Below are 14,147 nucleotides of genomic sequence, written 5' to 3'. Positions count from 1 at the left end.
CTCCTAAGGCCACATATTCTGCTTCAGTGGTAGACAAAGCAACACAATGTTGCTTCCTACTACTCCAACACACTAGGGAGGATCCAAGAAATTGGCATCCACCACTAGTGCTCTTTCTATCTAGTTTGCACCCTGCATAATCTGAGTCGGTATACCCTATTAGATCAAAGTTTTGGTTTCGAGGGTACCAAAGGCCTACATTTAGGGTTCCTTTAATGTATCTCAAAATTCTTTTAACTATGGCAAGGTGAGACTCTTTGGCACATGATTGATACCTTGCACACATCCCTACCGCAAATAAAATATCGGGTCTACTAGCGGTTAGGTAAAGCAAGCTCCCAATCATACTTCTATATTGTTTGGAATCTACTAATTTTCCTTCAACATCATTGTCTAATTTGACATTTGTTCCTATAGGAGTTGATATTGATTTTGCATTTTCCATTCCAAATTTCTTTATCATTTCTTTAGCATATTTCATTTGAAATACATGAGTTCCTTCATTTGTTTGTTTTACTTGAAGTCCTAAGAAGAAGGTCAACTCTCCAACTAAACTCATCTCAAACTCGTTTTCCATGTGTTTAATGAACTCATGGAGAAAGTCATCATTTGTTGACTTTGTTTGAGCAGAATTGATGGTTAGTGTTTGGATTTCTACTATTACCGCTTAGAGTTTGCGAGACCTTTCTTCAACTACATTATTGCTTTGCAATTGAAAATCATTGTTTGAAAATTTTGCCCATCTGTCGTTCCTCCAACTTCATATTGACGTGTAATACTGTTGTGAAGCTTAAGTAGCAATGAGATATGGACTTCTAAAACACAATTGAGTATATGCTTTCCATCTGTATGATTTTCACTTCTCAAATTGACATTTTGATCATAGATGATTGTCCCATATTATCTAGATACGTAAATGTTCCTTTTCGTATTTGTTATATTTTCCCCCTCTCTGGGTCTCTACTGAGAGAATCTAATTGCAAAAGCAACTGTATAACTTCCACTCTTCATCTAGCTTTTTTTTTCATGTAATGATTGAGCAGATGTTGCAAACGTTCTGGAAAATTTAACTATTATACATGTGCTTGGATTAGCATAACATGCAATGATATGGCGCCTGATCCCTCAGTAAAATGCATTCATTCATCTGAGTCATTTTCTTATAGAGTGGTTCGACTTACTGTTTTTTTGAATTTTATACTTTGGGTTGTTTCCAACCATATGCTGATGTCAAGGAATTCTATTTATTTAATAGATCAATGAGGAAGCCAGTGATAAAGTTTTTGAGGTGGAACAGAAATACAATGAGGTCCGCAGACCTGTGTATGTCAAGCGGGCAGATATTATCAAAAATATCCCAGACTTTTGGTTAACTGCAGTAAGCAACTTTATGGTGTTATGTTGATCAGAATGCCTTTTCTGGTAGTCCTCTATAGTTATATCTTTTACTTTTGTGCAGTTCTTGAGTCATCCAGCTCTTGGCGATCTTCTAAGCGGGAAGGATCAAGAGGTAAATAAGATGTGATATGAAGGAAATCATAGTCCAGTCAGATAATGCGCTTAAAGTTACACCATATGCCTAGCCAATGTATATTTGACTAATCTAATTGAAGTTGACATTCTCTAAATCAGGTTTTCAAGTTCATGCAATCAATAGAAGTTGAAGATTTTAAGGATGTGAAGATGGGTTACTCCATTACATTTGTGAGTTACTATGCATCAGTAGCTGAATCTATCTTGGTTTATATGACTATCATCTTTAATCATCATTAACTGTATTTGTTTATACCAAATGTAGAACTTTGCTGAAAATCCATATTTTGAGGATAAAAAATTAACGAAGTCATATGCATTTGCTGATGAAGGAACTGCCAACATATCTGGTACTAAAATTAGGTGGAAGCAAGGCATGGTACAGGCAGCAAACGTATAATTTATTCTTACTATTCCTTCAACTTAGGTTGTTGGTGTGAATTTTCTGTTCTATTATTTATAGGATCTTCTCGCTAATGGTAATGTTCAAGAGAAGAAAGGAAGTAAACGCCCCTTTGTTGAGGAAAGGTAAATGTTCTTTCTTGTGTTGCTCTTGTGCTTCAAATTTTTTTGCACATTATGTATTTGTTCATCATCAAGCCATGTGCTTTCCATTTACTTGGGATTGTCTAAATGAATCTTATTCCTCCATGGAGCTCTGTGCAAGGTGTCATTATGCATTAATTAATTGTTGCTATTTTTTTCTTAATACTTCTTGCATTTATTGTTTTTGTCTACTTTGTGACTGTTGATTATTTGGCTAGTTGAAATGAATTCAATATGCATATTTTTTTTGTCATTGCTTACTCTCATGTTTGGTACTGCTTGTAAAGGTTTGTTCCTTTGCACGATGAGAAATTGAGAACTGAATCACCACAAATCTACTCTATTGGTTGCTCTGTATGCTGAAAAGAGTGAACATTTGCCTCTTAGTACCTTTTTTCTTTTTTTCTTATGTTATTTGATTTCAGGGGCATTAAATTACATCATTATATGAAAATACTTTGTCAAGTAATATGGAAATTACTACTCAGTTTAAGATTCTGTCATTGCTTATGCTCATGTTTGGTACCACTTGTAAAGGTTTGTTCATTTGCATGGTGAGAAATTGAGAACTGAATCACAACAAATCTACTCTATTGGTTGCTCTGTATGCGGAAAAGAGTGAACATTTGCCTCTTAGAACCTTTTTTCTTTTTTTCTTATGTTATATGATTTCAGGGGGATTAAATTACATCATTATATGAAAATAATTTGTCAAGTAATATGGAAATTACTACTCAGTTTAAGATTCTGTCCTAAGTTTACTCTTACTAAATTTATTTCAAGTTTGGATCTAATAGTCATTTGACTTGCTAGAATCAATGGAAGTTGAAGTGACTGGTTAACTAGTTGCTAAGGTGGAAAAATGTGTAACATATTTCTAGTTCAAGCATCAGTCTGCCAAATTGGAAAATACATCTTAAACTAGTACTAGCTCGAACATAGATTCAACAGAACAAGTTTGATTTGTGCAGTGGAGGATATGTTCAAGTTGTACACTTTCATTTTGCTAAGGGCTTGGGTTGGTTTGTTGCATTGATGAATTGACATCATTAATTAGCTTGATCATTAGTAATTGATAAATTGGATATGTTCTGCACATGTGTGTGTATCCTAACCTATTCATCTTGAACAGTTTCTTCAGTTGGTTTAATGAAAATCTGCAAGAGAACCTTTCAGGAGTGATGGATGAGGTAATGTTTCTTATATTTTCTTCCAGATTCATGCTTTTTGTTTAATCTGAAGTAGACACTACAAGAATACATTAACATGATTGCTTCTGGATCCTATATTATGTAGAATCTCTTTATTTATAGTACCTTCTTCTTACAAACACACTTGCAGGTGGCTGAGATAATCAAGGAAGACTTATGGCCTAATCCTTTGAAATACTTCAACAATGTATGTCAATTAACGTGCCTTTCCTGTCCTCTGTTCTCTCTCTTTCTCCTCATTTATCTTCCATTGAGTCTCATATTCAAGAAATGATTAAAATCATTATTTGATGGCACAGGAAATTGATGAAGATGATTTTGATGGTGAGGATGATGAAGAGGAGGTATGCCACTTCCAATGCGATTGTCGTCTTTACTACTGATTTCTGGTCTCTGTATGGATTATCTGTCACTAATTATTCTTTTCCTTGAAACTAGGAAACTGATGAGGATGGGGAGGATGACGATGGTGAGCAGGATGATGACGATGATGATGAAGATTGAGATTGAAATGGTTTACCGTCTTGGGATAAGAACAAGCAAGATAGCTTTATTTACATAGTCAATGATGAGATGGAAATGCCATGGGTTTCCTAAATGCGAGAAACTTAGATGTGTTAGATTCATATAAGCTTCATATACTGATAGTTAGGTTAGCAATCAGAGTCTGGGTTTCAAAACTTTTTATGACATTTCGCCCATTAAGCTGTATACAGATTTGTTTGATTCAAATCTTATTTGCACTTGTTGAATTGTGAACTGCTGGATAGCAATTTTAGCCACTTGCTCCTGTTTTATTTGAAGGAAGGATCTATTAGTTTGTAGTTTGATGAGCTGATCTAATCATGATTGGTTTCTATTTAGTTTGAATTGTGGTTCAAGTTCTATTTCTAGTAATTATTCTTATATATTTTGAGATTCTATCCGATTTCAATCTTGTTTTTAGTAATTTGATCTCTTTCAGATTACAACAAAATGTGTTTTTTAGAAGAAAAAAAGAAGAAGAAAAAAAAGGCACCAAAAAGGTAACATCTCCTTACTGTGCATGTTGAGGCCATACGTCGAACACTGCGCGAGCGGAAATTAGCGGCAGAGCAAGCATCGAACGAGCCCGTTCTCGTTGCATTCCGGGCAGCGCCGGAAGCCTCCGCCGAGCTCCCCGCCTTCTTCTTGGTCCTCCTCCACGTAGACCTTGCAGCTTCCGGAGCAGGTCTCGCAAGGGAGGAAGCGCAAGTCTCCGCATCCCTCGCACCCGGCTTCCCTGCCGCCGCCGCTGTCGCCCTTCCCCTGCGGGGCCATCTCGCAGCACTCCAACAGCTTGCCCAATCTCCCTTCCTCGTGGAGCTGCCGGACCTCTTCCGAGCCACCGAGGTATCGGCAGTCGGCGAAGACGCGTGGTAGCCGGTAGCCGGGGCCCAGTGTGCCGACGAGCTCCTCTTTGAATCCGGCGTGCATGGAGACGTCCCGCTCGTCGACGCGGACGCCGTAGCCCTTGAGGATAGTGTCCACGGCCCGGCAGTCCTCGTAGGTTTGGCGGATCCCTCGGAGGCTGGTGAAGTAGAGGACCACTTTACCCTCGCCGCCGGGCGGGCGCTTGCAGGAAAGCGCCACCTTTGCGAAATTAGGGTTTATAGTCGCCTTCTTTGCGTCAATTTTTTGTTGGAACTCGTTGATTCTTGCTCGAACAATGCTGAGAGAGGCCTGCTTCTTGTCTTCTTCGTTCTTTTCTACTTCTTCTTCCTCTTTTTTGTAGGGTTTGAGAGTTGGAGGGGCAGAATGGGATTCATTCACGGCTTCGCGGAAGATGGACAAAATCTCGGGGTCGAAATCGGAGAAGATAGAGTCATCGTGGTTGAGATCCATCAATTCCAGTTTGGGCGAGTAGCTGTTGGTGAGCTCGGAGTCCGGCGAAGAGAAATGAGCGTCCCGGGTGGTGTGGAACGAGAAGGAGCAATGGTGGGCAGCGGGAGGGAGGAGGACGGGGCTGGCGTCCTCGAGGCCGGCCATGAGCTCCCATGCGTTGATGACCTCGGGCTCGTTGGGCGGTGTCACCGTCGGAGTCTTCGGAATCCGACGCTCGATCATCTCCGACCAAGTCTCGGGACAGAGGCCGATCTCCCTCGCGCAGCCCACCTTGATCGCTGCCATCGACACTGCCGCCTGGAGGTCGGCGGAGACCTTTACCGTTGCCTCGTCGTCAGAGCTGTTGTCTCCTCGATCGAGCATCAGTGTGCCGAAGGTGCTGGAGGTAAGGGTGACGGCGTGGTGACCGTCCCCGCTCCGCTGTCGTCCTCCGCTGTCCAAATGGACTGGAAGCGACTTGCTGCGACCGAAACCACCGGACCACAGCCGCCTGCCTGGCTGCTTCGAGACCGTGCAACCCATGGCGAACTCAAACCACCGGCTACCCTCCCTGCTTCGATCAGAAGACAAACGGCGACAAACTTCAACAACGCCTGCACTTTGGGAGACGATCGCAACTCCGAGATCCACAAAGCAGGAATTTCACGAACATTCCCAGACACACTTCTCTCCCATTTCTCAATCGCGAGGAAGCTAAAAAATTAGCAAAACCTCTCTCGATTTGCGCGACCAAACAGCAGACAAACCCAGATCAAATCGGATCTTTCTCAAGCAGCAAATACAACGAAGAACAGAACAGAAACCAGCTCAGAAAACCAAAAAAGATCCAATTTTGATCGCAGAAACAGATCAAAGCTAGCAACTAGGTAACTGACAAAGGAACACCTGAGGGAAATAAATCAGAACTAAATGACTCACAACTCAGAGAAACATGGAAAGAGAGTACAAAAACTGCAGAACAAGTCAGAGGACGACAGAAATTTAATTCCTATAAAAAAGATTAGAGAAGAAGAGGCAGAAAGTGCCGCCCATTACGAAGCGGAAAAGAAATCAAATGCGCGCAAGAGTCAAAGGAAAGAAAAGCATCAAACCGCTGCCATGATCTGGTAAATGTGAGGTCTGACTTCTGCCCCTTGCTGTCGATTTCGATCCACTCCCACCTCTCTCTCTCTCTCTCCCTTTTCTTTCTATTTTTAGGCAGAGGAAGAATCGAAGAAGACGAGGACGAACAGCGAAGCACCGTAAGTAGAAAACTCCTCCCCTCTTCTTCTTCTTCTTCTTCTTCCTCGACGCTGTTAAATTAAATCTGCAAACGCTTGCTTGAGAATAAGACGAGAAACGCGCTTTCCGGTTGTGCGTATTTTATCCAATTATCCCTGAAAAAAAAATGATCAGGAACAATTTTTTTCGGATAAAATATTATTTTTGTAAAAATTGCTGAAAATAATTAGTAAGTATTATTAGTATTTAACATAAACTACGAATTGATTTAGAAGTTATTATAAATAACATTAGATATTTGACATTTTAGCTTAGAATTATATTAAATGGTTTTTCTTTTAGCAAATTACTATGGGTAAAAATAAAGATAGCGTTTTTTTTTTCAAATCGTCGAAAGGGGGCTTCACATTTATTCTTAATTAAAAAGGCATCCCACCTTATTATCTACTCGATATATTTACTTAAATATCCTTCAATATTATTTTGTATTGTTATCTCCCGTCTAAATCTTGAATGAGTCGAGCATGTCATAACAGCTACAGTTTCATAGCTATTACAATGCAAACAAAAATTCATAACTACTACGATGTGAATTCGGAATTGAATTCACATTGTAGCAAATATGAAATCATAATTGGTACAATGTATAGCAGCTATAAAATCATAACTGTTATAACGTAAATCCATTCAAAAATATTCATATTCTAGTAGTTATGATTTTGTAATTGTTAAAACATGAATTCACCCTTGAATTTAGATCGTTTTCGAAAGTATGATTTAGAGTTTAGGTGGGAGATAATAGTACTGCGTACAGGCTAATACTGGAGGGTATTTGTATAATTATACACAATTGAACAGTGCTAAGGGGCATCCTTTTGATTAAAAATAAATGTGGCGCCACTTTGATGATTTGAAACAAAAGGCACCATCTTGATTTTAAAATATTCACATTGTAGAAGTTACGGTATTGTAGTTACTACAACGCGAATTCATTCTTGAATTTAGACTAGTTCAAAAATTATGATTTAGAGTTTAGGTGGAGTATAACAATACTACATAGTACAGAATAATATTGGAGGACATTTGTGTAATTGTATACAGTTGAATAATGTCAAAGGTGCCCTTTTGATTAAAAATAAATGTGTGACGTTCCTTTGACAATTAAAAAAAAAAATGCCATGCCATCTTGATTTTTACCTAATTATTATTGGTATTTTTTGTAATATTATAGGATAAAAAATGATGAGCAAAAATCAAAAGAGTGTCTTAAATTATGTAAATCGTTAAAAGAACATTTCTTTTTTAAAAAAAATTTAATAGGGCACCCCATCAAATATTTTATACCCAAAATAGGATCGCAAGAGATGAGAGGGGGGGGGGGGGGGGGGGGGGGGGGGGGGGGGGGGGGGTTAATCTTATATTTAAAAATTTTTCTTTTTAAAAACTTTTTCGAAATCAAAGATCACAATGGAAAATAAGAGTTGCACACAATATATTTATTTGGTTCATAATTTTCGTCGGATTGCTACTCCAAGGCCCGTAATTTGATCATGGACTATCTCGATGGGCAAATCATTAAAATCCTCCTTTTGAAAAACTTTTGAAAAGGAGGATACGATTACAATACATAGGAAATTGTTATACTTAATAATTCTCCTATTAAGATAAATGTAATAAGTAAGAATATACCGAGAACAAGAGATGGAGCTTTAGCATAGGTTGTTGTAAGTCATCTCAACGTAGTAGATGAGCAAATATTGCTTGAATAGTAAATCGAGCACAGAGATTAAGTAGATGAGAGCTTGAGTTGATGATCTAGCTTTTGAATTAGCTCTCTCCGGTCGCTTGGATATCCTTCTGGGTAACTCTATCTCAGTGTGTCAATTTGGAAATTTTGCTTGCTAATTTGGAAATTCTTCCTTCCAGTGGCCTAGATCTATCTTGTTGCCTAGACATACGGTCACCTAGTTTCCCTTTTGGGTGCCTACACCTCAACACGACCTTATTAGTTTCGAGTTGCCAAAACTGCTCACCAAGCACCCAGAAGTGATTTGGTTGCCTAGATTCTATTCGGTCGCTCGGATTCTTACAAAATTAAGTTAAATATTATTTGACAGTCATCCAACTGTTCGATCTTGACTTTGGAATCTAAATCGGACCCTTAGTCGGATCATCACTTAAGTTTATTCCGATAAAGAGGACTCGTCCTTTCCACTCCACTTTTGGAGCTTATCTACCAAATATCTGATCTACCTGACTTATTTGGACTTTTTTTGCTTAGTGTTCGACCGTCCTGTTCCATTAAGACTTTCTTGCAATATTGAATTAACAATAATAGTAAAGTAAAACAGTGTTAGCAATATTATACTTTGGTTATCCAAAATCTGCGTAGTCTATTGGAAACTTTGTTTCAATCACACTTGCTTGGAGTTCGCTCTAAAATTTTTTATTACCTAAGGTTCACTCCCTTAGGATTTTCCTCTTGTTTGGAGTTCACTCCTCTAAGACTTTTCACTACCTAAAGTTCACTCCTTTAGGATTTTCTTCTTGTTTGGAGTTCATTTCTTCAAGACTTTTCATTATCTAAGATTCACTCTCTTAGAATTTTCCTCTTACTTGGAGTTCACTTCTCCAAGACTTTTTACTACCTAAGGTTCACTTCTTTAGGATTTCCCTTTTGCTTAGAGTTCATTTCTCTAAGATTTCTCACTTAATTAGGACAATCTTGATCATACATCCATTTAACATATTGTCAAATAAATATCAAAACCCCTGAAGGATGATTGCACCAACAGTTGTAGTAGTTGCTACAATTGAAAATTTAACTATTTCACTTTAATCAAAATTATTATATACAAAACAATTATTATATCAAAATACTCTTTATCAATTTGGTTAAAATTATTTAAACTTCATTAAAATTACTGATCAAAATTATTTTAAAATAGTTATAGCTAAACTATAAATTATAAATCATCAACACTATTATATGAAAATATTTTTTATCAACTTGTTCAAAATTAGTTAAATTTCATCAAAATCATTTTAAAATAGTTATAAAAACTATCTAATTAGTTGCTACATAGTTGTAGTAGCTACTTATAAGTAGCTGCTACAATACTATAATAGTATTGTATTAGCTATTATATATTATAATAACTAGTCGTAACTACTATAATAGAGTTGGAAGTAAAGATCAACATTATAGCGATCACAATGTTATATGATATAAAAAGTTTATTTAAAAATAAATAAATCTAATCATATGTGATCATCATCATTTTTTATTTTATTTTTTTACAATGAGAAGTATATTTGATGTTTGGTTGTTGTGTAGAATATGATTACGTTCATTGAGACATGAGATGTTTGTAGGGTATGTTAGTCAAGAAGAAGATAATTGCTTTATCCAGGGATGGATTCTCTTAAGGGTTATCATGAGCTCTATCCCAATCCAAAGAATTTTTTTTATTATCTATTGTAAAAAAAATATTTGTAAAAAGTTTTTACTATTAGATTTATTATACATTTTTTTTTGTAAATTTTTTTTTTTACTTAGTCTATCCCTTCCACACCCAAAGCCCAACCTATTTCTTTTTTCTAGATATGTTCCTACTTTAACCACCAAAGAGCTCTACCACAAGTAGTTTTGTTATTTTAGGTACTCGCCCTCGAGGCATAGTTGAGTTAGTTATGATAGAGCAGACTTACTAAAGTGGGCAAGGGTTGAATCTCGGCAAAGTCGAGGTAATGTCCTCCCCGTCGTGGCCAACTACAGCTTCTCGATTTATCTTCTCACTGATGATTGTAAGACCGACCGTATAGGACCGCTGGATAGCGAATTCCACTTTAAGTTATTTTAAGTACTCAAAACTCTACCTACATACAAAATTCTTCTTCAAGTTTGAAAATAAAATTTTAAAAAGTAAAATGTTGAGTTCAACGAACTCGGTAGGGTTTTAACATATTTCAAAATGTACCAAACCAAATCTCATGAGTTTTGATTGAACTGATGTGGGAGTTTTAAATGTTGCTTAAGGGCTCAACTTAGGTCCATCAATGCAAATTTGTCTTCTTTTTTCTTATTTCTTGGATAAATTAGTAAAATCTAGTTTGCTTAAGGCATTAAACATCTATAAATTACAACTTGTAGGGCATTGAATTAGTTTATTAACCATGAAATGAAATGTTTTTTTTTATAATCCTAGTTAAGCTAAGAATTAAGATAATAAATTAGAATTAAGAAGGGTATGTTTAGGTTACCTAAGCTATTAATCATTTTGCCTCAACTCGAAGCATTTCTACTTTGACATTGGACATGGAGCCAACTTACTCTTGTCATCTTCCTCATCAAAATTCTTTGTTTTCTTCTACATCATTGGGTCCACGGCAATCATGAATCAAGTAATATGATGCAAGATTTTTTTTAAAAAATAAAAATTAATTAAAATGATTTTAATATTATCTAAATACGAAATAAGTATTATTACACTTTTACTCTTAGAGACTTATAAGAAAGGAGAATTATTATATAAATATTTAGAGGTGATAATCGAGTTAATTCAAAATTTTAGTTAGGTCAATTGGAAAGTTTATTTATTTTTAAAAAAAATATAAGTTACCATATATAAATTTTAAAAATTAGTTAATCCGATTAAGTTTTTATTAAATAATAAAAAAATAAAAATTATTAAGGCTTGTTAATTTTTTTTTATTAAACTGATTAAGTTTTTATTAAGAAGTCTTAATTTTTTATATTTTTTTAAAAAATAGTGAGTTGAATTATCAATCAAATTAATTAATTTGTTATGAGTTCGATTTTAATAACAAAAAAATAGTTAGTTGAGTTTTAACAAATTTGATTCTATCGGATTGCATTATGTAAACACTTTTTATTCTGTTTGTTTTTAAACTTCTAATATTAAATCTAACTTTGATTGTATTAATCAAATTTTTTTATTAAGCATTTAAAGGATTGAATCAATTATTAGTAGTTGTCCTAAGCTAATTATGTGATGATTGACTAGAGATTTTTATATCATATTTTATTATTAATAAAGGTAAGATTTTTTAGTTATTATACTTATTTTATACTTGTGTCAAATAATTAAGTATAATAATGTCTTTGGATAGCTAGTTCTAATCTACATCATATCGATTGTTTGAGTCGATAGTGAGATAATGAGAGAATACTATGTTGGGTTGTAAGGATGCAAATATAGTCTCACATCTAAAACACATGGAAAAGATCATGAATTTAAAAGGATGAAAGATATCTCCATTGGCATGAGACCTTTTGAGTTGAGCCCAAGAACAAAATCATAAGGGTTTAGGCCCAAAGTGGATAATATCACGTCATTGTGGAAATATTTTGATTCTATCGGTTCTAATAAGTGGTATCAGAGTGAGACCGCTCTTCACTGGACTAACCACCGAAAGAACCATGATCCAGATCTAACCATGTGGGTTGAACCTTAAAATAAAGAAAGTGAGTGCTAGAACCATGATCCAGATCTAACTATGTGGGTTGAAACTTAAAATAAAGAAAGTGAGTGCTCCCGTGTCTGAATCAAGAGGACCAGAAATCAGACAGAAAATCCTAGTTGTGGTTAGGCAGGAAGTCCTAGTGGGTCGAGGATTCGGACATCAAACGGAAGTTTTCCGTTTGAAGGGGGCTTGTGGTCCTTTGTTTGAGGGGGGATTATTGGGTTGTAAGGGTGCAAAACATAGTCCCACATCTAAAACACATGGAAAAGATCATGGGTTTAAAAGGATGGAAGATATCTCCATTGACATGAGGTCTTTTGGGTTAAACTCAAGAACAAAACCATGAGGGTTTAGGTCCAAAATGGACAATATCATGTCATTGTGGAGATATTTTGATTCTATCGGTTCTAACACACTATTCTTAATAATTCATAGTCATGCATTAATATTTAGGGACGATATTAATGCGTTGAGACTAGTATGTATGATCTCATAAGTAATGGAATTGAGATATTGAGTTGACATATGGGTATACATTAGAGAATGTATACTGAATTGGTCCTCCATGAGAAAGTTTTATGGATCGTATAAGAGTATTATAAACTTTCTCATATGACTATTGGTATGAATAGTCCTTAGATCTGAAGTCACTACGGTTTCGTACATAAGGAATTATGTACTTTGGTGTCGTCAAACGTCACTTGTAACAGGGTGGATTATACAAACGATCACTGGGTATGTAACAAATTATGCAAAGGAATATGAGTGATGTAAATGAGATTTATCCATCCAATATGACTAGAGTGATATTTTGAGGTTTTTTGATAGAGTAGGACCATGAAATGCATGACTATGCTCAAATGGGTTAATATGTGATATTGAGCTTATTTGTTTGAGTGAGTTTACTTGGAGATCAAGAAACACAAAAATTGATAAGAGGATGACACAGTCTATGCCTCATTGATCAATCTAGATATCGAGGATAGAAGGACATGGTCATACATTATCATAGTCACAAATGTTATGTCGGATCTCGACATTCTTGTCACTTAGGTAGTAATGATGCATTGTTAGATGTCACTTATTGTTTATGTTTCTAAAATGAGTTTTAGAGATATTGTCAATGTTACGAGAACCTATTGGGTCACACACAAATAACATTCTATTTTGGAGATGAGTTTATTTTAGTTTGACTAACGGAACAATTAAGCTCATTAGATGACCAAGACTTGAGTTAGACTTAAATTGGTTGAATTTGAGTTAGATTCAAATTAAACCAAGTTGATGAATTTGATTCATCATGCATGATTAATGTGAATTAATCATACATTAAAAAAGATGAAGTTAAATTCATCATGCATAATTAATAAGGATTAATCGTGCATCGCTGAGGGAACACCAAAAGCTTAAAAGCTTTGATATTCATGATTTAAGTATAAAAGAGTTTTTTCTTCCCAAAACTCATATTGGATGTTGATCTTCTTACCCTCTTCTTTTTCTTGGCCGAGAGTCTCAAAAAGGGTTGTTAGTACATCTAAAATTTTCTCCAAAAAATGAGTGTTTGTGTGGACACACATAGTCATAGAGGCACAGACACTTGAACGTGCAAGAAATCCGTCATCTTAGCGGGCTCATACGGGGATGATATTGCCACACACCTTCTATTCTTCTTCAGTAAAAGGTAAAATCCGTCATCTTAGCGCGCTCATATAGTCGATTCCACGATTATCTGTGAGGAGGTAAATCGGAAAGCTGTAGTTGGCTCATACGGGGATGATATTATCTTGACTTCGCCGAAATTCTATTCTTATCCACTTTAATAAGTCTATCTCATAATAATCAACTCTGTAGGTCTCAACTCTTATAACATATAACATACTTTTTAATCTTGATTTATTAAAAAAATAAATATTTTGAAATCAACATAATCTGATTCTCATAAAAAGAATTGCTCTTCAAATTGTTAAGTGTTTTTTTGTTTAAACTTAGAAAAAGTGAATACTTACATTGAAATTATTCACTTTTTTATAAATTTAAAAAATTTAGATGTAAATTGTAATTATTCTTTGATTAACTAAGTTATGAATATCCTCTTATAACAAACCTAGTGTTACAAAAGAAATTAGATTTATTTTTTAAAACTAATAAAAGATAATAATTACATTGAGTAATAAAATAATTTATAATTGTTCATTTTAACAAATAGAATATGAGCATATTTGAAAAAGATGGGATACCATTTCAACATCTCTAGTATTTTTACTCAACAATTTAGGCATGCAACGA

The 14,147-nt window shown here is 35.3% G+C and overlaps 2 protein-coding genes across 3 annotated transcripts; one reads left to right on the top strand and one right to left on the bottom strand.

The window, feature by feature from the left end:
• Positions 1-1,255: 1,255 nt before the first annotated feature.
• LOC141819646 (NAP1-related protein 2-like) lies at positions 1,256-4,042 on the top strand (the record flags this gene model as incomplete). 2 transcript variants are annotated; one of them, XM_074706890.1, is given in 9 exon segments in its annotated part: positions 1,256-1,378; positions 1,460-1,510; positions 1,633-1,704; positions 1,799-1,912; positions 1,997-2,061; positions 3,212-3,269; positions 3,421-3,477; positions 3,590-3,634; positions 3,729-4,042. In XM_074706890.1, coding segments are annotated over 9 exon segments (651 nt in total), but the record flags the coding sequence as incomplete, so codon positions are not given.
• A 209-nt stretch (positions 4,043-4,251) lies between these two features.
• On the bottom strand, positions 4,252-6,485 carry LOC141819645 (uncharacterized protein At5g39865-like). The gene has a single exon (XM_074706888.1). The coding sequence runs from the start codon at positions 5,673-5,675 to the stop codon at positions 4,374-4,376; it is 1,302 nt and encodes a 433-aa protein (XP_074562989.1). The 5' UTR covers positions 5,676-6,485; the 3' UTR covers positions 4,252-4,373.
• Positions 6,486-14,147: the final 7,662 nt, after the last annotated feature.

The sequence above is a fragment of the Curcuma longa genome, unplaced genomic scaffold (genome assembly GCF_044706935.1).
Source record: "Curcuma longa cultivar G26 ecotype Majalengka, Jawa Barat unplaced genomic scaffold, ITB_CL_G26_1.1 contig_9983, whole genome shotgun sequence".
Lineage (NCBI taxonomy): Eukaryota > Viridiplantae > Streptophyta > Magnoliopsida > Zingiberales > Zingiberaceae > Curcuma > Curcuma longa.
Note: the sequence above shows the minus strand (reverse complement) of the source record. Positions and strands in the feature narration are given on the sequence as shown.

Bases quoted from the DNA above. Each gene is read 5' to 3' on its own strand.
- LOC141819645 (XM_074706888.1), bottom strand. From the start codon at position 5,675: ATGGGTTGCACGGTCTCGAAGCAGCCAGGCAGGCGGCTGTGGTCCGGT.